At 45.5% G+C, this 27,492-nt stretch overlaps 1 protein-coding gene across 2 annotated transcripts in view; it reads right to left on the bottom strand.

Annotated features, from left to right (window-relative positions):
- The window catches only part of CFAP20 (cilia and flagella associated protein 20), a 455,963-nt gene that overhangs the window by 32,704 nt on the left and 395,767 nt on the right, over nucleotides 1-27,492 (bottom strand). Inside the window, exon 5 of one of the 2 annotated variants that reach the window (XM_078669002.1) lies at nucleotides 11,832-11,882. The exons of the other annotated variant lie outside the window; for it this stretch is intronic. Within the exon in view, the coding sequence (XP_078525128.1) occupies nucleotides 11,832-11,882 (51 nt within the window). The remainder of the gene's footprint in view (nucleotides 1-11,831; nucleotides 11,883-27,492) is intronic. 2 annotated transcript variants of the gene reach the window in all.

The raw sequence follows: 27,492 nt of genomic DNA on the forward strand, positions 1-27,492 counted from the left end.
GCCACCGTCTTATGCATCCGCCAAACGACCCCCCACAATGCACCTGCGATAGACGCAGGAACTGCTGACCTTCAGGAGACTTCACAAAAACTGGCTGTTCGATCACTAGCTGCATCATCCCCCACCCCCTCCAGCGCCTCGAGACCCTCACGGGTGAATAGCACGCTCTAAAAATGTTGTTGATTGATTGATACAATAATGTACAAAAGCATATAGCATCAATTTGTCTTTTACAGAGAGATATCCTGTTCAAACTCCACCGTTTCCCATCATTGGTTTTCTCTGCATTCTTGAACATCCTAATAGTAGGGTGGATTAGTAAATCGAGGTGATGACTTGCATTCAACAGAAGCTTTAACCCCTTCCACGCTCATGACGAGCTGGGCTCGTCATGAGGTAGCCTCCTCGCACGCTCATGACGAGCCCAGCTCGTCATGAATAAAGGGAATATGTAAATCTCAGCACAGGAGGGGAATATGCTGAGCATCGATCTGGTTAACCATTACCCAGTTTACAAACACCAGTTTAATGCGTCCAATCCTTCCTATCGGGTATAGCTATATTTTCTTTACATCATCTCACGTGTTTCTCTCTCCAAGCCATTGTCGTAAATCCTGACTCACAGCTCTATCAGTATTCATTAACTCATTCACGTGATACCAATGAGTTAGCCTTTCTACCTCAAAGTAACGTAAAAGGAATCTTACCAGTAGTAGAATGCATTACACTGTAACAAAATCTTTCATCTACTCCCGCCATTTTCTACCAGCACTCTTAATCAACTCAATTGATTCTTTCAGGGATTTGGTAAATCTCTCTATGACTCCATTACACCTGGGATGAGGGAGAACTCACTTTATATGCAGGATACCCCACCCTGCCAGCAATTCCTCCATTTCCTTTGAAACAAGATCCATTATCAGCCAGCATGTGTTTGGGAAATCCCTCATTTCTTAAAACCTGGGTGAGAAACTTACAAACATATTATCAACATAAAGAGGAGAAGAGGTAATGTAGGGGAGGGCTCATCCTCCTAAAAAATCAGGAACTATACTTGAACTAAAGAGCCTTACCCTGTCAACTGGACTGGCCAAGAGTTCTTTACCAAAAAAGCAAATCATGGTTTTTGTAAGTAAACCCTCACCCACCAGGGCAGCCCCTTGGTGGCATGCTTCATCACTGGGTCCCTTCCCGTTCAGCTGTGGAACAAGGTGTGCTGCTACCTGTGAATTGCACTGGAGCACTCAATGGTATTGAACCAATATCTCATGTGAATGCACAAATCGGGTACACTTGTCTGTTAAGAAGAGACAGCAATCAAACACAGGAGGTATGTTTATTTAAGCTTAAGCCTGAGAGATGCAAAGCCTTACAGCTTACAAGTATACTCTGCCAGACGCAGCTGGTGCAATCTATTTATACCATTTAAACAACATTGACATATACTTAATATAGCTGAGTCAGACTTGTATACACACAAATATGTTGGGTAAGCTGAAGAAAATCATTAACAGGAATCTTAACACACCATGAATACACTCTCACAGTGCTGTGGATAAGTGTGGCTTCAACATATGCTGTTTGTCTCCCTTTCTTAGCTACCCGATCCTTCAGTTCTTGAAAACAAAGGAGAATCTACGAGAATAAACAGTTAATGTACTTTTACCCTTCTTGGCCTAACTGCAAAAGCCTGGGTTTATACAGCTTCATGGTTTGTGAAATCATGGTGAAGACAACAAGAATAGTTGTTCAATATTACATTTCTGCTCCTACAAACCACTCTCTGAACAACTGTTCAACTTGCTTGTTATAACTTTTGCTATTCAATATGTATTTAAATTAGTGAAGTCACTTCTTCCCACTGTATTGTGACACTTAAAACATGAACTTATCTTGGTGGGGGAATGCACATTTTAGTACATGTCATACAGTAAACAGGAAGCATATTTACACATAAACAAACAGCTAATATTGCAATAACTATCATTATTATTACCTTTAATATAGTTCAACCACATCCACCAAGTAGTGAAAAAATAGTACTCTAAGAATCAAATTATAGAACTACTAGGCAGAGGTATTCTGTCTCCTCCACCTCTGGTCTTCCTCTAGCTACACTCTTTGTTTGCGGATATTTACTAACAGGCTCCTTCAGAATGGTGTCTAATACAAGGGAGCAATAGGCCCAGATAATAACACCCTCCCCCACTCGTGGGCAGCGAAAGGTATGCCTTTTTTCCATACATGATAACGAGGGCCAAGACTCATTGACCCGACTGAATAAATGGGTGCAGTTACTCCGTCCCATCTCTCCCAATCCCTTTGATGCGAGATAAAACTCTCCGTGTCCTCTTGTTACCCATGAAGCCGGGGAATTGTTAAACAATGGGGAGGTGTTGGGAAACTAATCATTCATCCCTAGGATGAATTGTTTATATCTTTTACACATGACACTATCATTGAAGGCATCCCTGTAAGGTGAACCTTCGCCTCTGATGGAACATCGCTGCATTTGCGTCTCACATCGGTACCCTTTGGGCCAGAAAACGAGGTGATCACTGCTTTAAATAGAACATAACAAGACTCATTATGCGCCAAGCTCAAAGGCAACAATAGCATCTGTGTTGTGTTACAAAAGGAAGTTATTGACAAACCTAACAATCTGGGACATTTAATTCCTTGTGATAGGCATTCATCATTTGTATTGCAAAGTTTTCATGGCATTCTTTGGAATGGTGGTCATGCAGCTCTTGTGTAAGTGTACTGTTGTTTGAACACGGTAATTTTGGGAAGTATAGATCATACAATTAGATGACAATGTCTAGTTGTAATGATGATCAGGGCAAATGGTATCCACAATTTCTTTGTCAACATTGGTCCTTTCTGATGTATGACGGTACAATGCATACTTTTACAACGCATACCTTTACAACACATTTTTTACAAAGCAACATCCTTAACAACGCATTCCATTACAACGCATGCCATTACAACGAATTTTCTGAAAACTATCTTTACAACGCATTCCATTACAATGCATACTACAACGCATACCATTTCTATTTAATTTCTATTTAAAATTATTTATACAGCGCACGTACACCAGCGGTTTCATGGCGCTAGACTGACAACGAGCTAAACGTGAGGGGAAAGCTCAGATTATTGGTTAGAAAGATTTAGCAAAGAGATATGCCTTGAGCTGTTTCCGAAACAGTAGGTAGGAGGTAGAAGCTCTGAGCTGCGGAGGTAGTGAGTTCCAAAAGATCGGGGCGAGGGTCGCAAATTTGGAGCCTCCCCATTTCTTTCTCCGGAACCGTGGGACCGTAAGGAGGGATTGGGTGGAAGACCGCAGTTCCCTAGCGGGGACATAGGGCACAATCTCAGATGAGATGAAAGCCGGGGCCGTGCCCAGTCGCGCTTGGAAGGTGATAGAGGCAAGCTTGAACTGGACACGGGCACAGACAGGAAGCCAGTGTAGGGACTTTAGGAGGGGAGTGACATGGTGGGACTTGGGGAGTTTAAACACGAGGCGCGCCGCCTGGTTTTGGATCTGCTGCAACCGCCGAAGGCTATATGCAGGAATACCAGCATATAGGGCGTTGCCGTAATCCAGGCGGGACACGACCATGGCCAGAGTAATCAGTTTAAGTGCGTCAAATGAAAAAAAACGGGATACCTTGCGTATGGTACGCAGTGCCAGAAAGGAAGAAGAGACCACGGAGCTGACCTGGGAGTGAAGGGTGAGTTGGGGATTAAGCTTAATGCCAAGAGTTTTAACTGAGGTAGCGGGGACAGGAGGGGGACCAAGGGAAAGGGGCCAGAAAATGGGGGACCAGGGGCTGGATGAACCACCCGTCAACACCAGCTCTGTTTTGTCTGGGTTGAGTTTAAGATGATTGTGGTTCATCCAGTCACGGATGTGAATCATAATGGTTTGAAAATTAAGAGCAGAGTCGGGGGAAGAGGAAAGGTTAAAGACAAGCTGGAGGTCGTCCGCATAATTAAACACGGCGACCTCCATTTGTTGCAGTGAAAAAATAAGAGGGGAGATGTACAAGTTGAATAAAAGGGGGGAAAGGGAGGAGCCTTGGGGGACCCCGCACTGGACATTACAGAAGTCCGCAGTGAAGTCACCCAGGCGGACGGCCTGGGTGCGGTCCCTCAGGAAGGAGGATAACCAGACCAGCGCCGTGCCCTCGATCCCCGCCGCCCTGACACGGGAAAGCAAGATGGAATGATCCACCGTGTCAAAAGCGGCTGAGAGATCGAGGAGGACAAGGGCCTGAGATTGGTTGGTATCCATACCCTCCCTGAGGTTGTCAAGGACCGCTAGCACTACGGACTCCGTAGAGTGTGCGGGGCGAAACCCGGCCTGGCGAGGGGCGAGGACCCCGTTCTTCTCCACGAAAGAGCTCAAGGCAGAAGTAACATGGCGCTCGAGAACTTTCGCCAAGAACGGCAGGAGGGAAATGGGGCGAAAATTGGCTGGAACTGAGGGATCAGCGCCCGGTTTTTTCAGTATGGGAACAATGATGGCGGATTTCAATGAATTGGGTACCACGCCCTGAGAAAGAGAACTGTTTAGAGCGTGGAGAGGAAGGTCGGGACAGCTGAGGAAGATGTGACGGAGAATATGGGCCGGGCAAGAATCTAGTGGGGAACCAGATTTGACGAGTGGGATTATAGCAGTCAAGGATTCTTGGGTTAGAAGTGGGAGGGCAGTGAGGCGTTCCTTAGGGGAAGGGCACTGAGGGTCCACAAAAGAGAGGGGAGGAGGGGGAATGTTGGATTTAATAGTGGCAATTTTTTGAATAAAGAAATGATTGAGGGAGTGACAAAGATCCTGGGAGGGAGTGGGTTTAAGCGAGGTTCTGTCTGAGAACGCCAAGTTGTGGATAATCGAAAAGATTTCCTTCGATTTGTTTTCCGCTGCGAGTATTTTGGAGGAAAAATAGACGGTTTTTGCCTCCAAGATGTTTTTTTTGTAGAGAGTCAAGATGTTAATAAACTCTAGTCGCAAAAAGGGGCAATAGTTCTTCCTCCAAGCTCGCTCCGCCCGGCGAACTGCTAATTTAGTGGTTTTTAGATCTTGATTGAACCACTGATTGGCATCCTTCTCTCGTTTGGTTGAGACTCGTTTCAGAGGGGCAACCGAGTCACAGCCTGCCGAGAGCCAAAGATTAATGGCCTTGACCTGAGAATGAGTGGGCAGATTATTCAGGGAGGGTAGGGAAGCGGTGAGTAAGGAAGCTAGACTCTCCGGGTCTACTCGGCCCCATGCACGCACCCAGATGTTTTTCGGGAGTGGGGGCTTGACCTGAGGGTGGATAAAGAGCGAGAAAGAGATAAGATGATGGTCAGACCAAGTACAGGGCAAGACAAAGGGGGACTCTACTGGGCAATTTAGGGACCAAATCTGGTCAAGGATATGACCCTTGATGTGGGTGGGGGAATGAATATGAGAAATGAAATTGAGAGAATGGAGTGTGTCTGAGAATTCTTTGGAGGATGAACATTCCGCTGGATCAGAGGGCCAAAAATTAAAATCACCCAGAAGCAAAATGGAGGAATTATTGACTGTAGTGGTAGCCAGAACTTCAAGGAAGTCCGGAAGGAATAATGACGCGGATTGAGGGGGACGATAAATAAGTATACAAGTAAGAGGGGGCGTGATGGAGGTAGTGCGGATGGCTAGATACTCCGTAGTGGCAATGTCAGGTAAGGATAAGGTTATGAAGGGGAGGTCGGTTCGGGCAATGACTGCCACCCCGCCCCCAGGTCTGCCATTTAAGCGATCAGCACGGATAGCGTAATATGGCGATGGAAGAGTAGCTAAGAGGACGGGGAGGGAGTCCTCGCAGAACCAAGTTTCCGTTAGGAAAAGCAAGTCAGGGGCATGAAGATCCAGTAGAACCGAAAGCTCATGAGCGTGAGCTACTGCAGACCTAGTGTTTATATAAAGGGCCGTAAGGGCTCTAGGGGTAGCAGGAGTGGCGCTACCTCTGGGAGGAGGAGAGGGGGCAGGTTGGGGGAAAGGAATGGCAGGAGGGGCAGGTGGAAATAGGCCAAGAGCCTTAATGCGTGAGCAAGTAGAGGCAGGTAGTGACCAGGGGCCCTGAAGACAACGTAATTGAGAGGAGGAATAGCTGGTAGGGCGAGCAGAATGACATGCCCCTGGCCCCGGACGGTCGCGGACGAGCGCAGACGAGCTTGCCTTAAGCGCGCCTTCGGCGCGCAATCGTCGCGCCCGCTGCGCTCGTCCGCTGCGCTTCCTGGGGAGGCACATACTTATGGAAAGGTAAGTAGGGGGCGGTGGGCGTGGCCTCCGAGGGGGGCGTGGCCTGTCGATTTCTCGAGGCGCTGGCGTTTTGCACGCCGATATCACCGGGGGTCCGCTTGTCAGGTCAGCGGTTTTAAGGTGAGTGCAATTGGTTAAAAGAAGAACAAACAATCTTTCAGAAAAGCAATTTTAAAAACATGGAGCTGTCTCCCGGCTTTTCGCCTCAGGAGCAGCCAGTTGTCAGATGGGCGCGCTTGTGATCAGCGTCCCTTAAGTACTGCGGGCGGTGGGCGTGGCCTCCGAGGGGGGCGTGGCCTGTCGATTTCTCGAGGCGCTGGCGTTTTGCACGCCGATATCACCGGGGGTCCGCTTGTCAGGTCAGCGGTTTTAAGGTGAGTGCAATTGGTTAAAAGAAGAACAAACAATCTTTCAGAAAAGCAATTTTAAAAACATGGAGCTGTCTCCCGGCTTTTCGCCTCAGGAGCAGCCAGTTGTCAGATGGGCGCGCTTGTGATCAGCGTCCCTTAAGTACTGCGGGCGGTGGGCGTGGCCTCCGAGGGGGGCGTGGCCTGTCGATTTCTCGAGGCGCTGGCGTTTTGCACGCCGCTATCACCGGGGGTCCGCTTGTCAGGTCAGCGGTTTTAAGGTGAGTGCAATTGGTTAAAAGAAGAACAAACAATCTTTCAGAAAAGCAATTTTAAAAACATGGAGCTGTCTCCCGGCTTTTCGCCTCAGGAGCAGCCAGTTGTCAGATGGGCGCGCTTGTGATCAGCGTCCCTTAAGTACTGCGGGCGGTGGGCGTGGCCTCCGAGGGGGGCGTGGCCTGTCGATTTCTCGAGGCGCTGGCGTTTTGCACGCCGATATCACCGGGGGTCCGCTTGTCAGGTCAGCGGTTTTAAGGTGAGTGCAATTGGTTAAAAGAAGAACAAACAATCTTTCAGAAAAGCAATTTTAAAAACATGGAGCTGTCTCCCGGCTTTTCGCCTCAGGAGCAGCCAGTTGTCAGATGGGCGCGCTTGTGATCAGCGTCCCTTAAGTACTGCGGGCGGTGGGCGTGGCCTCCGAGGGGGGCGTGGCCTGTCGATTTCTCGAGGCGCTGGCGTTTTGCACGCCGATATCACCGGGGGTCCGCTTGTCAGGTCAGCGGTTTTAAGGTGAGTGCAATTGGTTAAAAGAAGAACAAACAATCTTTCAGAAAAGCAATTTTAAAAACATGGAGCTGTCTCCCGGCTTTTCGCCTCAGGAGCAGCCAGTTGTCATTACAACGCATACCATTACATTGCATGTATGGTAAGTATTGGATAGTGTAGGGGTACAAATTACTATTCTAACTCCAGGGGGTGCAACAGTAGGGTAAGTGTTGGATAGTGTAGGGGTAAAAATTACTATTCTAACTCCAGGGGGTGCAACAGTAGGGTAAGTGTTGGATAGTGTAGGGGTGAAAATTACTATTCTAACTCCAGGGGGTGCAACAGCAGGGTAAGTGTTGGATAGTGTAAGGGTACTATGCGTTGTAATGGTATGCGTTGTAATGACTGCGTTGTAATGACATGAGTTGTAATTGTATGCGTTGTAGTGTCACGCGTTGTAATGGCATGCGTTGTAAGGGATGTTGCGTTGTAATGACTGCGTTGTAATGGTAGTGCGTTGTAAAAGTTGGGCTGTAAAGGTTGTTTCCAGTCCTTTCTATCATAATTATTCCTCCCGAACAGTTGGGCCACTTTGTTTCTAATTCTTCACCCTCACTAGGCCATGAGAGGTTGCCAGTAATTCGTGGATCTGGTCCCACAAGTATACTATCGCTGGTTGAGTTCAAGAAGATCGACTTACTGTACAGCGTGGGCACAGGTTATGCCGAGTGCTAGAGTCCTTGATGGACTGAGGTAGCACACTTGTTGGCGCAATCCTGTCTACTGCAGTCAGTGGCAAGGTCTGAGGCAAAGGAGCTCTTTTCTCATTTGAGTCATGAATCCAATTCTTATATCCTGTATATTTCACACCTGCTTGTGTTGCCAGCAAAACTTGTATGGGATCCTTCCAGGTTGGTTCTAGGCAATTAGATCTCTAAAAGTGCTTGAGCATCACTTATTCGTGATGTTGAATATTGTGTCCAGGACCCTGCAGATGCAATGGCAAGGCTTCTTTCACCTATTTATTAATGGCAGAAACACTTTCTGTCCATTCAACACAATACTCTCAAAGCAGTGTATCAGTTATGGTGTTGTTAGCAATGTTTTTGAGATGCCCCCAACATGTGAGGGTTCATCCAATCACTATTTCATCTGGGCTGAGATGTCTTATTTGGGGTAGTTCACATACTCACATGGGCAAGTGGCAAGATATCAACGCAATTCAATGTAGATTCTGCACATAATTTATCTATATTGGCCTTCAGAATGCCATTTCTCCTTTCAATGGCACCTGCTGCTTCGGGGCGATATACACATTGAAACTTGTGTTGTACTTCCATTGCCTTACAGACCAATTCCATTACCTTATTGACAAAGCACACCCTGTTGTCACGTGAAATCATCCAGGGCAAACCAAAGCGTGGAAATAAATATTTCAGTAGGCAGTTAGCTATGGTCATAGCATTGCATCGCTTAGTAGGGTAGCCTACGATCACTTGTTGAACATACATATCACAGTCAGTACATACCGATACCTATTTGTAGGGGGCAGCTCAATAAAGTCTATTTCCAAATGCTTGAAGGGTGCCTCGGCAGATGAAAAATGCCCTGTACTGGTAAAGTAGGTCGTTTATTTGCATAATTAATAAAAACCATTGCAGTACAAAACATCAAGGTTTAAAAGCAATTCTGCGTTCAATAGTAAAACAGTATTTCATAGTGTGCATCTTTTATCTTATTAAAATCATTCCTAAAAATGTATCATTTTAAACGTCCGTAAATAGAGGTGCTGTTGTGTTAAAAGTGTATCTTATAATAAATTATGAATCTGGTTATGGAATTTTCTCTTCTACCACCCTCATGAACTTAACCAAGCTGTGGGTCATTAGGTGCAAAGCAGGCAAGAACTGCTTATCTTTGTGAGCGTATCCCACGCTGATTAAAATGGCGTTTTAACAGACGCTTTCGTTCTTCCAAAAGCTCTATACAGGACCATAACAGATGCAGCAGATCCTCTGGGGCTGAGCCGCATAGACGGCAGGAGGAGCCCACCTTACCCTTTAGCCAATACGGAAAATGCTGAATACAGGGAAACAAGTCCAGTCTATACTTCAAAATTTTAATTTTAGTAGTTTTAGCATAGCCCAAATCAAGGTAGGTCTGTGATGCTGGTATGGAATACGTGTTCAGGGTCATCCAGCCACGTGACCTTTTCAAGAGGGATGTCTTGTCCTCGACCCATGAGAGGTGTTTAACTTTCTTCCTGACCAGTTTTTTAAGCGTTGAGTGGCTTGTATGAGTATCCCAAAGTTGGTTTAGGCTGGTATTTACCAGACTGCTTATGAAGTATTTGGCAGCTGGTGAGGCTGAGTGTTGCTCTAACTCCTTCCATAGATATTCATTTAGAGTTCCTTGGGTGGATTTCCGCGCTTTGTCCCAGGTAGTTATGTATGCCCCCTATCTTGCCAGGAACTGCTTCTGAACCCCAAACTCTAGCCTGATTTGTGCTGGTGAAGTTTGTTTGGGCAAACCAAAAATAATCCTATATGCAGCTATAACTGTGTTATCAAGAGTTTTTGCATCTCTTCCTCTCTGTACTTCACTACCATAAGCAATTGTTGGCAGAAGTTTAGCTCGTATCAATTGTGCCACAGGCAGGAGCGACAGACCAGTTAGTTTACTGTTTAGTGTTTTTAGAGAGATTGCTAATGCAAGGCCTTTCGCTCTAATACTGTATTTATGTGCAGTGAAGTGGTCGCCTTTATCGATTTTTACTCCTAGATATTTATAGACTGACGTATCCTCAATATGAGTACTGCCCCAAAACCAGTTAGCCAATTTGTTCCTATTTTTGCTGATCGTCATTGTCCTTGTTTTCTCAAGATTTATGGTCAGTTCATTTGCTTCAGAATAGCTCTGTGTAGAGTTCACAAGATGTTGCAAGTCTACTTGTGTATGGCTGATTAGGACAATATCGTCTGCATAGAGAAGACACGGTAGTGATAACCCACCTAACCTGGGAGCATGAGAGTTACAGCTGTTTAATATCGGGACAAGGTCCGCTAAAAACAAGTTGAATAACATGGGGGCTAAGACGCAGCCCTGTTTGAGCCCTTTGTTAGTTAGTATGCGTCTTGACAGAAATGACCCATCACCCAACTTTACCTGGACCTATGTGTCCGTGTGAAGGCGGATCAACAAGTCTAACAGAGACTTTGGTATCCCCCAGCTGCTCAATTTGGACCATAAGATCTTCCAATTTATATGGTCAAAGGCAGCTATAAACAGAGATGAATGGACATTTTCGTTGATTCTGCCTTGTCTATGAGCATTCCCATGGTTAGAATATTTGTGGTTGTTCCAACTGATTTAATGAAACCAGTCTGATTAGCTGGAATTAAAGAATTCTCTGTGGCCCAGGCATGCAGCTCCTCCAAGAGGGTTCCTCCAAAATACTTTGCCTCATTGTCCATAAGGGCCACCAACCGATAGTTCTGTGGGAGTGACTTATCCCCTGACTTAAAAATTGGAGAAATAATTGATCCCTTCCAGGAGCTAAGCAGTATATTAAAGTATCTTATTTCCATAAACAGTGGTTCCAATACTGCTGCCAATTCATACGCATCTTGTTTGTAAATGATGGGCAGTATTCCGTACGGGCCGGTCGCCCCCTCTCTCCTTCCTTTTCTAATTTGGCGCTTAATGGTGTTACTCGTGCTCATCATACCATCATCTATTGACAATGATTGACCCTCAGGTTTGCTGATGATCATGTGAAATGCCTGTACTTTATTTATAATTATACTTTTTGTCGCATTATCAGTTCTTGGCTCCAAGTTAGTAAAATCCATATCTTGATTGAAGTGGTTCCTGAGGTAGTTTGCCCGTACTTCTTCTGTAATATTAGAGGAAGCTCCGTCGTACGAGGGTCTTATAATTTGGTTTATAGTATTCCAAAATCTTGCACTATTACTCTGTTTGGTGTCAGCACATAGTTTTGCCCAAAGATTGTCCTCCACTGTTCTGTTGGCTTTCCATTTTTGTTTTTTCAACATTGCCTTTTGCTTCCGTAATAATTCAATTTTCACTTTATCTGCTGGATTAAGCCGAAGTTGTCTCAACATTTGGTTAATTGATTTTTTTCTGCGCCTGATCTTCTCTTTATATTCTTGTGAGACATGCTTTGTGCTACTGTGAACCGGTTGGACATGTGGGTTAGTTCTTGTAGTGTAAGCTGCCATGGATGTTGTAAAATGCTCCCATTTCTCGACTTCACTTGATCCGATTCTTGCATTCAAGTGCTGTTTTACGTTTTCCAGCATAGTATCGTCGGTCGCTGCTGCAAACTTAATCCTTTTAAAATTGATAGTTAAAAGTGATTCCTGAGGAGCCAAAGATCGCTCAAGTTTGGGCTTACTTACTTTAAGCACAATTTCTTGGGGACGATGATCACTGTCAGCTTTATCACCCATCTGAAATGAAATAATATGTTGAAATAGAGACAGGAAGATGAAAGTATAATCTAGTATTGTATTAGCTTTTGTTGAATAATGTGTTGTAGCTGGGGGGTTATCTCCAGCAAATCATTCATTTAGTGCTCTGATATTTAAATGTTCGAAATCCTCCTGTAGGGGTAGGAATTCCTATACCAGCATTATACTGTGTGCATACCATGCAATCTTTACACATTTTGCAAGCAAATTTCCATATATTAGCGTTTTCCCAAAACAATTTCATGCTGATCACAATTTTATCTCTTCCCAAATGGGAAGGGCTGTGCATCATCACATTCATTGCATATAACAGTTTGTCAGGTAGCATGAATCAATAACCATGTTGATCCTTCCAACAACTATTCATCAGAGTACCATATTGTTGCCATTTTTGTATCTCTTCCTTGTTTTTGCAAATCTGCTATGCCCCAATCACTGAAGTCATATGCACTTTCTTTATCATCAATAACCATTCGATGGGAAACATATGTTAATGACATGACATTCTGTGCAGTCTCTTTGGCTATCTGGTTTGCAAAAGCATTACATTTGCCTATGCCATCTATTATCTTTTTGTGTGCATTACATTTGATGATTGCTACTCTTTTTGGCAAGGATAACCATTTAGTAATTTAACAAGCAGTGGACCATGTTTTTTTTATTTCTTGAGATGTGAGGAAACCTCTTTCTGCCCAAAGTCTGCCAAAATGATGTACAACTCCAAAGGCATATTGGCTAACAGTATATATATTCACAGTACATCCAGCGCTCAGCTTACTGACTCTTGTTAATGCTATTAAATCGGCTGCTAGTTGTTCAATATCACATTTCTGCTCCTACACTCAAGTACAATAGGAGATGGAGTGGTTATGTTATAGGTTAAAAATACCTGACTAGTGGCTGCGTAATGCTTTAATATGCGCCCTTGCCGGTATGGTTAAAATCTGGGAAAGAAGTTAGAAAGGTAATGAAGGATTCAATTACCTTAACCCCTTCGACGCTGATGACGAGCTGGGCTCGTCATGAGGTAGCCTCCTCGCACGCTCATGACGAGCCCAGCTCGTCATGTAAAGTGCGAATCCCTAAAACCCAGCGTACGGGCGGAAATCCTACCGCACGCATGCGGTTAACTTCCTCTGTGGTCTACATGTTCCTGCCATCCTTCCCTGTGGCAGCGTCAGGACCGTAGAACTCACTCCCTGAGACCGCTTCTTCCATCAGTACACAGTGCATTCCAATCACACACTCTGCATGCCAAATTAAATTTGTGCACCTACTTGACCTCTGTTCCACTGCGTCGGTAAAAAAACATGAAGTTAGCCTGGAAAGTCCTTGGATACTGAAACTTATGTGCTCAGTCGTGATAAAAATGAAAAGGTTGCATTCAGAATATTAGCGTCTAATAATTAGCCTTAATATCATGCTTTGAAAATGCCCTATGAACAGGTATGAACAAATAGCAGGAAAACGTCCAGGATGTGTAATGGCTAGTTAAAATAGTGACCACTTTTAATACACACAATGGATGTATACCTTAGTGTACACTCATTCTCAGCCTCACACACCACAATGCACACATGTAATGATTCGTACATACAAATAGGAACACTAATAGTGTCCCATACGTCCACGGATGCAAGGTGACCCTGCAGTCACACTGTATAAGCATAAAAAAGAGAGCATATTAACCACAAAACGTCACCCCTTTGCGGTATTTTAGTAAGGAGTTACATTGCTAGGCCATACTCAAGTCATCAAGGTCCCTGCCTAGGCCGCTCACCTGTAAAACCGTGGTCTGTGCCTGCATGTTACTGAGTGACTTGATTCCTGGGTTTTTAACCCGTTGAGTGCTCATGACAAGCTCAGCTCGTCATGAAGCAGGGTTGAGCCATTGGAACGTTCGCACGCGGGGATAATTTCCCCGCTGTGCTGAACGTTCCAAAAGAAAACAAGTTACTTACCTGTAACTTTGGTTCCCCAGTATTGGTAACTTTCATAGATTCCCATGCTTTGTATCATTCCCCGTCGTCGGAATGGGTGCCTCGGTAAATAGAAAAAATATCATAACCATAGAAACAAAAGAGAAAATAGGCCTAGGCCTCATCTCATTTTGTATCCTATCACCCTCTTTGTGTAAAAGAGACCAGACTTTCGTCAGGACCAATCAGAACAGCCTCACCCCATAGAACCTTCCTGAGAGAGCTCAGAGCCTCAGATTTTCGTAGCCGTTGTGCAAACCGCCACTATCTCTGTAAAAAGACTGAGCTTTCCCAGGGGAGGAGGGTGGGCGCATGGGAATCTATGAAAGTTACCAATACTGGGGAACCAAAGTTACAGGTAAGTAACTTGTTTTCTTACCTCAGTATTGGAACTTTCATAGATTCCCATGCTTTGTATCAGAATAGCTATCAGTAAATCACCAAAGCACATTTTGTCATATATAAACATATAGAGCATCACAGAAACAAAATGTGCAATACAGGAAGGAGGGATTGTAGGGAAAGCTCACCTCTCACTGAAACAGATTCCTGAGGACTGCTTGACCAACAGCAGCGTCGTCTTGTCCTGTAGACTTCAGGCAGTAGTGCTTCGTGAAGGTATGAGTACTGCTCCACGTTGCTGCCCTGCATATGTCCTTGATCATGACTCCTGAAAAAAGAGCAACCGAAGATGCCACCGCTCTTGTGGAATGCGCACGAACCTTTCTGCCCAGAGGTGTGCCTGCTTACAGACGGCAGAATTGAATCGCATTGGAGATCCAGCGGGAAATGCTTGTCTTTGTTAAAGCACATCCCTTCTGTGGCGCGCTATAGGCGACAAACAACTGTGATGACTTTCTAAAGGACTTTATGCGCTCCAAATAGAATTTCAAGCATCTTTGAACATCCAAAGAATGCAATGTTTGTTCCGCCGGAGTCGAAGGCCGCAGAAAAAATGATTTTAGAATCAAGAGTTCATTCAGATGGAACTCGGACGGAACCTTCGGGATGAACTTTGGATTAGTTCGAAGGATAAGAACATCTCTTTTGAATTGAAGGAAAGGTTCCACTATGGACAGCGCCTGAAGCTCACTAACCCTCCTAGTCGATGTTAGGGCTAAGAGAAGGGCTAGTTTCCAAGAAAGGAATTTCAAGTCTGCCTTGTGAATAGGCGCAAACGGAGCTTTCATTAGTTGAGCCAACACCAGGTTCAGCTGCCAAATTGGTGAAGGTGGACGAACTGGAGGATACATCCGAAACAGGCCTTTCAAGAACTGTTTAATAATTCTGGAAGACAATAGAGAAGGACCTGATGAAGTTCGCCTGACCCTTGAGATGGCTGCCAGATGCACCTTAACTGTAAAGTGAGCCAAACCAGACTTAGCCAATGATAGTATATATGGCAAAACTTGATGAGGAAGAGACTTGTAAGGATGGAGACGGTTTCTCTGACACCACAGGCAGAATCTCTTCCATTTTGCTTTGTACGTCTTATTAGTACTTGGCGCTCGAGCCTGAGACAAAACCTCTCTACATTCCTTGGTGAGATTCAGATGTCGGAAATCTCTGTATTCAGGAGCCACGCTGTTAAATGCAGCGACCCCGGATCCGGATGGAGCACCTGACCTTGATCCCTTGATAACAGAGACGGAACTAGTTGCAGGCGAATTGGACGATCCTGAGACAGTAGAAGAAGTTCTGTGTACCAGAACTGTCGGGGCCACGCTGGAGCAATGAGAATCATCCTGCATGGCTCCGCCTTGAGTTTCCGGAGCACTCGTGGAATGAGGGGAATTGGTGGAAAAGCGTAAAAGAATGCACCGAACCAAGACATGGAAAGCGCATTCCCCAAGGATCCCTGATGGTGTTCCTTGCGTCCGTAGAACCGGCATTTGGCGTTCTCCGGAGACGCAAAGAGGTCTATGGTCGGTCTTCCCCAGACTGAGAACACTTTCTCCAGAACTGACTGGTTCAATTCCCATTCGTTATTCGCCTGTTTGCGGCGACTTAGTGCATTTGCTGTAACATTGAGAGTGCCTGGCAGGTGTTCCGCTTGGAGAGTGACTTTGTGAAGAATAGCCCAATCCCAAAGACCTTGGGCTTCCTTGGACAGAGTTTGAGATCTCGTCCCCCCTTGCTTGTTGATATAGTGCATGGCCGTCGTATTGTCCATCCGGACCAGCACTGTGCGATTTTGAACTCTCGGGAGGAAAGCTTGCAAAGCCAACGGAACGGCTGTCAGTTCCAAAAAATTGATGTGGCACTGGCGCTGATCTGGACTCCAGTGTCCACTGATTTGAAGTTCCTGGAGAACCGCTCCCCAGCCTTCTAATGAGGCATCCGTTGTTAGGACAATAGGAGATGGTGGAAGTCTGAATGTTAGCCCCTCTGCGATGTTCTCTTTCACCAACCACCACTCGCATGCCTTTTCCATCTGCGGTGTAACCAAAATTTTGTCATTGAACGAGCCCTCTGCCTGGCACCATTGTTTGTCTAGTTCCTCTTGCAGAGGACGCATTCGCAGTCTGCAATGCGGTACTAATGGTATGCAGGATGAAATCGTTCCGAGCAGGGACTTGTAGCACCGAACTGAAAGATATTTCTTTTTCTGCACCTGTCGAGCTGAGAGCATCAGTTTTTGCTGACGTTCCTCTGAAGGAAGAGCTTTGCACTGTTCCGTGTCTAAAACGGCCCCTAGGAATCTTGCGGACCTGGAAGGTCGAAGAACTGACTTCTTCTCGTTGAGCTGAAGGCCCAGGTGATTGAACAAGTGGATGCAAGTTGAAATGGCTCTGGAAGCTTCCTGGAAGGATGGAGCCTTGACTAGCCAGTCGTCCAAGTAGGGGAAAACCTCCAGGGATTGCTTTCTGAGGAAAGCCGCCACTGGTGCCAGCACCTTTGTGAAAATCCGTGGAGCCGATCGAAGGCCAAACGGAAGAACTCTGAATTGGAAATGGCTCTTGCCTACTGTGAAGCGTAGATATTGCCTGCGAGCTGGGTGGATCGGTACGTGGAAGTACGCATCTTCTAAATCCAGAGACGCCATATAGTCTCCCGGGTTCAGAAGACGAAGAATATCCTGGAGAGTGACCATCCTGAAAGACAGTTTGATGAGATAAGTGTTGAGCTCTCGGAGATCTAAAATGGGGCACCAAGTATCTGCCGTCTTTCGAACCAGGAAGAACCTGGAATAAAAACCTCTGCCCCTCTGGGAGAGAGGTACCGGCTCTATTACCCCCTTGGTGAAAAGCTGGTGGGCTTCGCGGCGTAGCAGACCCAGATGTCTTGATTGATTGGCGCCTGGAGCTCTGGTTGGAGGAAGATCTTGGAACTCCAACGTATGGCCACTCTGAACAATATTCAGGACCCACTGGTCTGATGTTATTTTTCTCCAATTGTCCAGACAAAAAGATATCCTGCCCCCTACTGATGTAACTGTCAGGGGAGGAACAGTAGAAAGAGCCAGGAGGCCGCTATTGTCTCTTGGCATTGCCACGACCCTGGCGATTCTGACGCCCTCCCTGAGATTGGCGAGCGTAAGACGCCGATTGGCCTTGGCGTTGATTTGAATATTGAGTCTTGTAAGACTGTGAAGTCTGCGTTGAATATCTTTGCTGGTTGCTGCCTCTATAAGCAGAGAAACCCCTGCCTCTCGCTCCTTTGAATGGGACCTTTCGATAGTTCAATGATCCCAAGGACTTTGCCGTGTCAGTGTCCTTTTTGATATTTTGTAGGGCGTCATCAACATGTTTGCTGAACAGCAATTCACCATCAAATGAGAGGTCCAGGATCATATTTTGGACCTCTTGACGAAACCAGGTAGCTCGCAACCAGCCCTGACGGCGCAATACCGCCGAACCGGCTAAAGCTCGAAAAGCAGTGGAAGCAATGTTCATCACACAATCAATCACTTCCGAAGATGATCTCTCTCCCTCCAGCAGAACTCTCTTGGCCTCCTCCTTCGCTATGTCCGGCAGTTGTTCCACAAATGGCTCCAAGTCGCACCACATCTGGCGATCGTACCTGCCTAGAATGGCCAGAGCATTCGCTGCCCGGACAAGAAGGCTGGCCATGGAGGAAAATCTTTTACCCACGTTATCCAAGCGCCTCTCTTCCTTGTCTGGAGGTGTAGTCAGAGGCATCGATGGGCTTTTGGATTTGCTCTGTGCTGCCTGCGAGATCACAGAATCGGGCTTAGGCTGTCCAAGAAGACACGCTGGACTGCCCTCCGGGGCTTTATATTTCTTCTCCAGCCAGGGAAGAACAGGGATGACTGTGGCCGGGTTTTGCATGATCTTGATTCCTTCATCCCACACATGCTCAATTATGGGAATGGACCTAACTGACTTCCTGTATTCCTCCTTAAAGTCATAAAGGAAACAGTCCGACTGTTCCTTTGTAATTGGCAGTCCAAACCTCCTCGATGCCCTTTCCATGAGGTTATGAAACCCCCCAAAATCAGTTGGAGGAGACACCGCCGTGTCCCGTCCCACAACATCCGGATCTTGCAACCCACTTTCATCGAGATCCAAGTTTGGGTCTTGCAAAGGATCAGTTAAAGGATTACCCTGATCATCGTCATCATCATCATCATCATCCCTGACATCCTCATTGATGTCTCTCCGAGGTTCAGGGTCTACTGGCCGTGAGACTACCACTGGTATGATAGCTGGTGGCGTCTGAGGTACCACCGGAGTAGGAGGTCATTCTGGCTGCACTGTAGACTGTGGTGAAAACCTGTTTCTGTAATCCTGCAGCATCAATTGCAGATCTGAAACTAGAGAACCAGGCATGGCCACCATGTCTTGACCCATGCCCGAGGGATGCTGCTGTTGCGAAGCATAATGTTGTACCCCTGGGTCATCGTGATGTTCATAGTATTCTTCAGCGTCCGTCTCTTGACACTTGACAATTAAATCTGAAGGACTGTAGGCATCCCCATATTGACCCCCGTCCTCCTCTTCCTCCGACTCATCATACAGCAGCATTGTTGGAGGCAAGGATGTAACCCGTCTAGGAGATGTCATCTCTGGTGTTATTTGAAGTTTCTGTATTGGAAACTGCATTTTTTGAGTCGTCGACGGAGTCGTCGTCGAAGGAGCAATCGTCGATGGAGTCCTCGTTGACGAAGGAATCGTAGACGGCCCACCAGACCTCGTCGGCAAAGTCATATTCGTCGACGAAGGAGCGATCGTCGACGGCCTCGTCGACGAACTCATCGTCACCAGCATACTCGACGTCGTCGACGCTGACGTCGTTGTCGTCGTCGTAGTCTTCGTCGCCGAAGCAGCCGTCGACAGTACCTTCGATGACATCACTAACGACGACGAGGCAGAAATTACTGTCGACGAACATGAAGGTACCTTAAACGTCATCGAAGTCAAAGGCGTCATCGCCACCACCGTCGACGGTGCCAATGGAGCACTTGAAGGTCTAGAAGAAGTAATCGTCGTCGACGTACCAGCCATTTTCGTCATCGACGGATGCTGTTTTTTGTCAGATTTAGTCTCTGGAGTGACTGCAGAGGGTTTTTTGCTGTCTTTCTCCTTATGGGACTTCTGAGAAGTGACAGGAACTTCCTTGTTGAGATTTAATGGGACTAACCATCTCAGACCTATCAGAGATCTTATGAGAGGTTTTAACAGGAGGCTCATTAGAAGTAGAGGGAGAAGACCTACCCCTCTTCTTGGATCTCCTGGAGGTCGAGACAGATGAAGAATCCTCCTCATCAGAAGAGAGCACTTCCTTTGGAGTCTTCATCTTCTGAAGCCAGGTCAACAGCCGGCCCTCTCTGTCTCGCAAAGTCTTTGTAGAAAAAGTTCTACATATTTTGCAATCTGTGGCCTTGTGGTCAGGATATAAGCAGTACATACAGCTGTCATGCTTATCCTCCACAAAAAGTCTCTTTTTTCCACAGGTTGCACAGGACCTGAATAACGCCTTCTTCTTCTTGTCAGACATTGTTGATTGAAGTTGAAGAGTTGAAGTAATAAGCTGAATAGAATGAAAAACTGAGCAGAGTTCAGTGGAGACTCCCTAGCACAACGTGCAGTAGAAAAATCTGAGGCTCTGAGCTCTCTCAGGAAGGTTCTATGGGGTGAGGCTGTTCTGATTGATCCTGACGAAAGTTTGGTCTCTTTTACACAAAGAGGGTGATAGGATATAAAATGAGATAAGGCCTAGGCCTATTTTCTCTTTTGTTTCTATGGTTATGATATTTTTTCTATTTATCGAGGCTCCCATTCCGACGACGGGGAATGATACAAAGCATGGGCATCTATGAAAGTTCCAATACTGGGGTAACGGGTGTGGCTGTGACGAGCTCAGCTCGTCATGAGTGCAGCTCCACTGTGCCTCATGACGAGCTGAGCTCGTCACAAGCACAGCGGCGCCATGCGCGGCCCCCTTCCCCCCGCAGGGAAGGGGTTAAACTCCTGTATGGGAGTTCCTCGAGGGACCACTGAATGCGCGTTGTTCAATTATTGATGGGTACCGGTTGACTAGACCGCCTAACCTTGCAAAATGGGGAATGCGTATGGAACTATTTCCTAGTTTTGTATTTACATAGAACTGCTATGTCGAGATGGAGAGAAAGTAGAAAGTAACTCAAATACGTATAGAAACATTGTATATGACTAAAAAAGGGGGATAAATATATCAGACTCAGTTTAGAGATTAAGTACAGACTGTTAGAGAATACAAAAAAGGGCATAGGAAGGATGCTTTGAATTCTGTGAAAATGATATTGTGAAGTAAGAGAGATGGGTTTAAAAAATCATAGAAGGAAGTCAAAAACAAAAGATCCGCATCCTGAAATAAGGGGACGAATACTGAACACAATGCTGGGATAAAAATGTAAAACGTTTGTATGATTAAAAAAATCAGATGTTGGCAGAGACCAAATGCTGGAAAAAATGTTAAAGAAACCAATTGTAGTTAAAAATCAAATGTTGGAAGAAAACCGGAGGAGGTGAAGATGGACTCATCAACCCAGCCTCATGGTGGTGTACAGGCTAGGTTGTAAATTGTCCACACAGGATATTATCGTTTAGGCCAGATACATACTTGTTTAATTTGAAAATCCAGAGTTGTTCTCTTTCAAGGAGTCTTTGTTCTCAATTAGAATATGTTTAAGAACCAACCACTTGTAGTCCGTCACTGCATGTCCCATTTCAACAAAGTGTGCCGACATCGTAGTCATGTTTCGCCCGCAACTCAGGGTACTCTGGTGTTCGGCATTTCTTGTTTTAAACTTTACGTGTGGTCATGCCAATTTAATGGAGATCACATGGGTATGTGATCACATATACTACCATCAGGTTGTTACAATTGGTGAGTTGTCTCAGTTCCCATTGTATATTACCACCCAAATTCACTATTTTTGTGGTTCTTGTCAGGGGACAGATGTTACATCTTCCACAGGGGTAGTGTCTAATTACTCTTGGGAGGGCCCCTATGGTTGATCTGGTCAACCCTCACTGTTTCAAGGGTCTTGTGTGGACTAGTGTGCCCTTGACGCTTCTGCCTCTCTTATTTTTTATTTTTTAAATATTTTATAATCTTTTTATTATTTTCAAACACAAACAACAAACATGAGGATGGGCATCCGCATCTACATAGAGCACGACAATTAGGTGTAAAAGGAGGCATTTGACATGGTCCTACAATCAAGATAAATCAACTATCCAGAACCGACCCTTGGCTCGGAGTCCCTTATTATAACAATCAATACATTGGCAAGATACCTATGTAATACCATGCTACTATGTCTTAATGTCCTGCGCATCAAGTCTATTCCCGACCCCATCCTCAGGTCCCCCCACCCCGAAACCTCCCCCCCGCCGGCGCTGCAATCTTAAGGCTAAGTGTAATCGAATGAGAAATCGAATTGTATGGTTTCCACAGGTGACACCATTCTAGCAGCATTATCAAATATTCTGACTTATTATGGAAGCCGGGGATCGCCTCCCGCACTTGCTCCTCAGTATCAAGGTAACTATTCTACTGGTCCCCATCTACAGTTAACGCGCTCGTCTCTGAATCAGTTTCTAGATCTGTCGCCTTCAGCTCTATCACAAGGGCCTCCCATGCCTGCCCGCCTCCAATGCCTTGTCATTATGGGACATGTGGGCCTGTTGCAGACGAACTGCGCTCTCGCTGTTTGCCCATGTAAGTAATGCAGTCTTCCATCTAAGGTAGCTAGGACCCGCCGCTGCTTTCCAGTGGGATGTAATTTCCCTCTAGCAAGTAACAATCCTAAGTCCAAAAATGTGCTAGTCAACTTTGTTTTGCTAGTATGTGGAAACCAATGTAGCAAGCAAGTCCCCTTATCCGGAGTGAGCAGTCGCCCCGTTACAATACAGAGTAAAGTGGTTATCTCCTCCCAGTATTTACCCAACTGCGGGCAGTCCCACAGCATGTGTAGTAGGTCCGCGTCCTCTAGTCTACATCGGGGGCATAGTGCCGTATTAACATGGAAATATTGGTTGATTTTTGCCGGCGTAAGATATGCCCTGTGCAGAATAAAAAATTGGATCAATTGGAATCTGGCATTTCTGGTGCCCTTCCATGCCCTTTTAAGTATTTGCGACCAGGCCGCGTCGGGTATCTCTTTAGCTATATCCATCGCCCACTACTCGCGTAGTCTCTGCAACGGAGCCAGCCCCTCACCTAGCATACGTTTATACAAACAAGTGATCACCTTATACGAGCCCGCTGCCATCACTACATATTGACACGCGTCGCTTGTTGGCGGTTCCGAAAGGCCAGTGCCCCAGTGTTTCTGGATGGCGGCAACCATGGCCGCATGTATTAAGAAGTGACCTCGCAGGAGGCCAAAAGTCTCCTGCAATTAACCATAGGGCAATAGTACCCCGTCTCCAAACAGGACCCCCACCATCTGTAGGCCCAGTGTTTCCCACTCCGCAAGGGCAGACCAATCCCCACCATGCGGTAGGGCCGTGCACATGCCCAATGGTATTTCTGGGGCATAAGGTCGTTGCACCCCAATTCTATTGTGGTATCGTTTCCAGCAATGCCTTAGGGCGCATTCTGCAGTCTATAAACCAGCAGCCCACAATCTTTGCTGCAAGACCACAAATGACAGGACATGCCACGGCACATCTGGTACAGACTCTCGCTCTGGCCCTCGAAACTCCTGGGCCACTGCCTGGGTAAGGTGCTGGAATTGTGCAGCCAAATAATATAATTCAAAATCAGGGACGGCAAGGCCCCATTCAGCTCTTGGGCGCATCAAAGTATCTAACGCTACCCGACCCCTCCCTGCTCCCCAAAAAAAGCCCCCACCGCAGAACGGAGCTGCCGGATTAGTGCGATGGGTATTCGTATAGGTAGGGTCCGGAAAAAGTATAAAATTTGAGGAAGCACCACCATTTTCAACAGTGCTACTCGACCTGCCCCGGACAATGGCAGAGTCCCCCAGAAGTGCATGCTGCCCTTGAGTCCCCTTAGCGCTCTACTTATGTTACCTTCAAGAAGATCTTCCTCAGTATGATAAGCGTGCGTCCCCAAGTAGGGAAGGCACCTAGGTTCCCATGCCAAATCAGGCGGTAGAGCAGGTGGATCACATGCTCTGGCTATTGGAAATACACAAGTCTTTGCCCAGTTGACCCGCAGGCCAGAGATATCTCCGAAGCGGCTGAGCAAGGAGCGCGCTTCCTCCAACATCTTTCAGTAAAAGATCGTCCGCATATAGTGAGATATGATGTGACCGACCACTAAGTCTCAGGCCCCAGAACGTCCTCCCCATCCTAGCCCGCGTCGCCAATGGCTCCATGGCTAGGGCAAATAGCAGCGGGGAGAGTGGGCAACCCTGTCTAGTCCCACGCCCTACGGGGTATGAAGAGGAAATTACTCTACCAACCCTCACCCTAGCGCTTGCCGATGAATATAGTATTTCAGTCCAGCGGACATATCCCTCCCCGAGCCCGAGGGCTTTCATGACTGAGAACAAATAGGGCCATTCCAGGCTGTCGAACGCCTTGACAATGTCCACCGAGAGGACCATTGCCTGTCCTTCCGTGCTTCTGCCTCTCTTATGTGAAAACAAAGGTTTTGGTAGATCCAGGGTAGCACTCTTCAAAACCATCCAGTTTTTATTGATTATTTTGCTGCCCTCATCAGAGGCAACATTGAATGTTGTTACGCAGATCAGGTAGTCTTCTGCCTTTCACTGTGGTGTATTGTCCAGGAGGGCATCCCTATTGTTATTCTGGATCCGTTTCATAGCTTTCTGAATCACTTTTTCTGGATATTTCCTGGCCCTAAACTTAGTGCCAGGGTTGGCTGCCTGTGTCTTATAATATTGCATGCCGGTGCAGTTGCGCCTTAGTCTTAGGAACTGTCCAAATGTGAGATTCTCTATAAGATGACTAGAATGAAAGCTGTCATATGTAGTAGGCATGTGTGGTTGTCTTCAGTTTACCACATTCTACTCTAATGTTTAGATTTAAAAACTTCAGATCTGTGTGACTCATGGAGTGAGTGAACTTCTAAAATTCATTCTGGGTGTTAAGCCTATTCACAAAATTGCTAACTCTACTGTCATCGCCTTCCCAAATTAGCAAAATGTTGTCAATATATACGTCTTATAATTTTTATATAAGGCAGTTATAACATAACCCCTACATCTACTATATTACTTGACCATAAAGCAAGGTAAGGTCATTGAACCCTTCATTAACTTCCCAACTTCTTTCCCGTATTTTAACCATACCGGCTAGGGCGCATAAAAAAGCATTAAACAGCTACTAGTCAGATACTTTTATTCTATAATATAACCCCTCCATCTCCCATTTTACTTGAGACATTGGTTTAATACCATTCAGTGCTTCCATGCAATTCACAGGTAGCAGCACGCCCTGTTCTCCAGCAGAACGGGATGGAACCCAGTATTGAAGCATGCCACCGAAGGGCAACCCTGGTTGGTGAGGGTTTATTTACAAATCGTATGATTTGCTTTTTTGGTAATGATTTCCTGGTAAATCCAGTTGAGAAACTTACAAACATGGAATCTCAACACTGTTGACCAAAGAAATCTCTTTAAAAATACAAAAAGAAGTCAATCAACACCAAAATATACACCGTACTCCTTTCTACATGAATGGGACCAATGATATCCAATACAATTTAATCTAATAATTTTCTAGAATCTTTTGATAATTCATAGGCGGAGTTTTTACAATGTTATTCTTGTCATTATCCAAGCAACATACACAATTTCCTAATTTTCACTCAATGGACAAATCCAGAACAGGCCACTAGTAGTCCTGTTGGATACAGGTTATGGTTTTAGTAATACCTCTGTTAAGTATACCAACGGTCCTGCTGTCTGAAGTAATGCTTTCCGTAATCCTTTCTCCCTTCCAAACCAAAAGATTTCAAAATCTCCATTTCTAATTTCATCCTTATTTCTTCATCTACATCAGCTCAGAAGAGACTCTTGTCTGAAACAGGAAGGTTAAGAATGCACTGTTGGCTTCAGGTTTCAGACAGGTCGGATGAGGCAAGGAGGAAAGCCTCATTGCCAAACCATGGCAATCACTGTGTGCTGCCAAGTCAGATGAATCTGCAGCCACACTGATTATTTGGTTTGATACCATCATTCATTCAGTAATCATTTCATTAAAATCCTCTATCCAGTCTTTCGGAAGGTCAAAAGCAAATTACTTTGGGGAGACCCAGAGAGATCAGTCATACCTACAAAGTTAATAATCACAACAGAACGGGGATTAAGGCTACTCTGCCCGCACTGGTTTTGAAGTCCTTAAAGTCAATATTTTGAAGGTGTAGATGGTCTAGGACACAATCCCCTAGGTCCCATTAGTCAAAAGCTAAGAAACTTAACTTTCAAAATAAACTACACAAAAGGTGACCCCGCACCCTTCAGTTATTATTACAGTGTTTGTTCCATTTCAACAATGTTATCTATGAAATTCAATAATCTTTTTGAACGTTCTCCCAAGAATTTCAGAGTCAGGTTCTTCTATTTGAAAAGGGTTCTTTATTCAAAATGATGATTAAAATCAATAGCCAACGTGTTTCGTCCATTACCGGACTTCTTCAGGGCTTATCAAGTTTCTTTGTATAAAAAAAGCTTCTCGTAAATCTTCACACATAGAAGTTCAGGTAATTTCACGGAACGACAATAGTCATGGTCCCATGGCGTGAGTGATTCCAATTTTGATAATTCAGGACGAAGAGTAAAAAGCCGCAGAAAGGTATCGGCATCTAATCCGGCATGTGGTCATCTGGTTGGAACCAGATGACCACATGCCGGATTAGATGCCGAATAAAGAACACTTTTCAAATAGAGGAACCTGACTCTGAAATTCTTGGGAGAACGTTCAAAAAGTTTATTGAATTTCATAGATAACATTGTTGAAATGAAACAAACACTGTAATAATAACTGAAGGGTGCGGGGGTCACCTTTTGTGCATACCAACAAAGTTGATGAGTTGCCCTTGCCGCTTTCAGTGAGGTAGCTGAAAGGCCACACACTTTGAGCCCCATGCAATACAGGTGTTGGCTCTCTTGGTCGGAAGGTCCCGATGACAAAGGGTGAGTGGCATGACGTTCTTGCAAAAGAGATAAATTCCGAAAATGAGGGATCAGTTCTGACGCTCCAGTTTAGGGGCTATATTTCTTCAAAAGGTGCACGGGGCAGCCTTTGTTGATGCTGGAGTCAGGAAGAGGTTCATTGCAGGTTCCAGAAAGCTTGCCACTAAAGAAAGCATAAAACCAGATACCGACTTTTGATGTAATGTTTTGAAAAAGACTGAGTTATTTGCCAGTGGGTAGGCATGAGTATAATATGTTTTGCTACTGCTCTGCTTAAGTCTTCAAAGAAGATGTTCATGTCATCTAATGGTGCTACTCTGGTATGTGGCGAGTCTGACAGCATAAGCAAATATTTCCCGAAAGACAGTGGACATGTAAATGAAATTATAGGAGTCCAAGAGATATGTGTTAAGAGATATCTTCTTCTGCAGGCAAAGGAGTGATGTCAAGGAGTGCATGATCTACTTCAAGAACATCTTCTTGAAGGAGATCAATGTGACCTGTGTCACTTTCCTAGAGAGAGTCCCACTAGAACCTTGTGACCTAGGGGAATTATTATGCCAATTAGAGAAGGAGGGGTGCTGGTATAACATGTCTCGGAGACAGAGGAACTACTCCCTGTGGAAGCATAGTCTGCAGAGTGGCAAGGTAAACTCTTGGAAGGAATGGAGAGCAACTCAAATTGGTGTATTTTCATGAAGGACACGAATCAGTGAGCACAACTGAAGAAGAGATTTCTCTTGAATAAAGAGTATTCAAACTCAGAGTCTGGAGGCAGCCTTCTGGATTTGATCATCTTTATTTAAGATGAAGATAGTCTTGAGTATTTACTCAATGTCATGTTCTGCATTATCATGTTGGTCGTTGTCAACAGCATACCTTTACACTCTCCCGACATTGATGTTCTTGCCTTGATGTCGGACCAGTGCTTGAAGTTGATGAAGTGGCAGCTCTACAAATTCTCAATGTTGACCAGGAGCAATGAAGACTCTGGTGCCTTGATCTCTATCTGAATACCCCTCTGTAGGAG

Source organism: Lissotriton helveticus, chromosome 12, assembly GCF_964261635.1.
Source record: "Lissotriton helveticus chromosome 12, aLisHel1.1, whole genome shotgun sequence".
In the NCBI taxonomy this organism is placed as follows: Eukaryota; Metazoa; Chordata; class Amphibia; order Caudata; family Salamandridae; genus Lissotriton; species Lissotriton helveticus.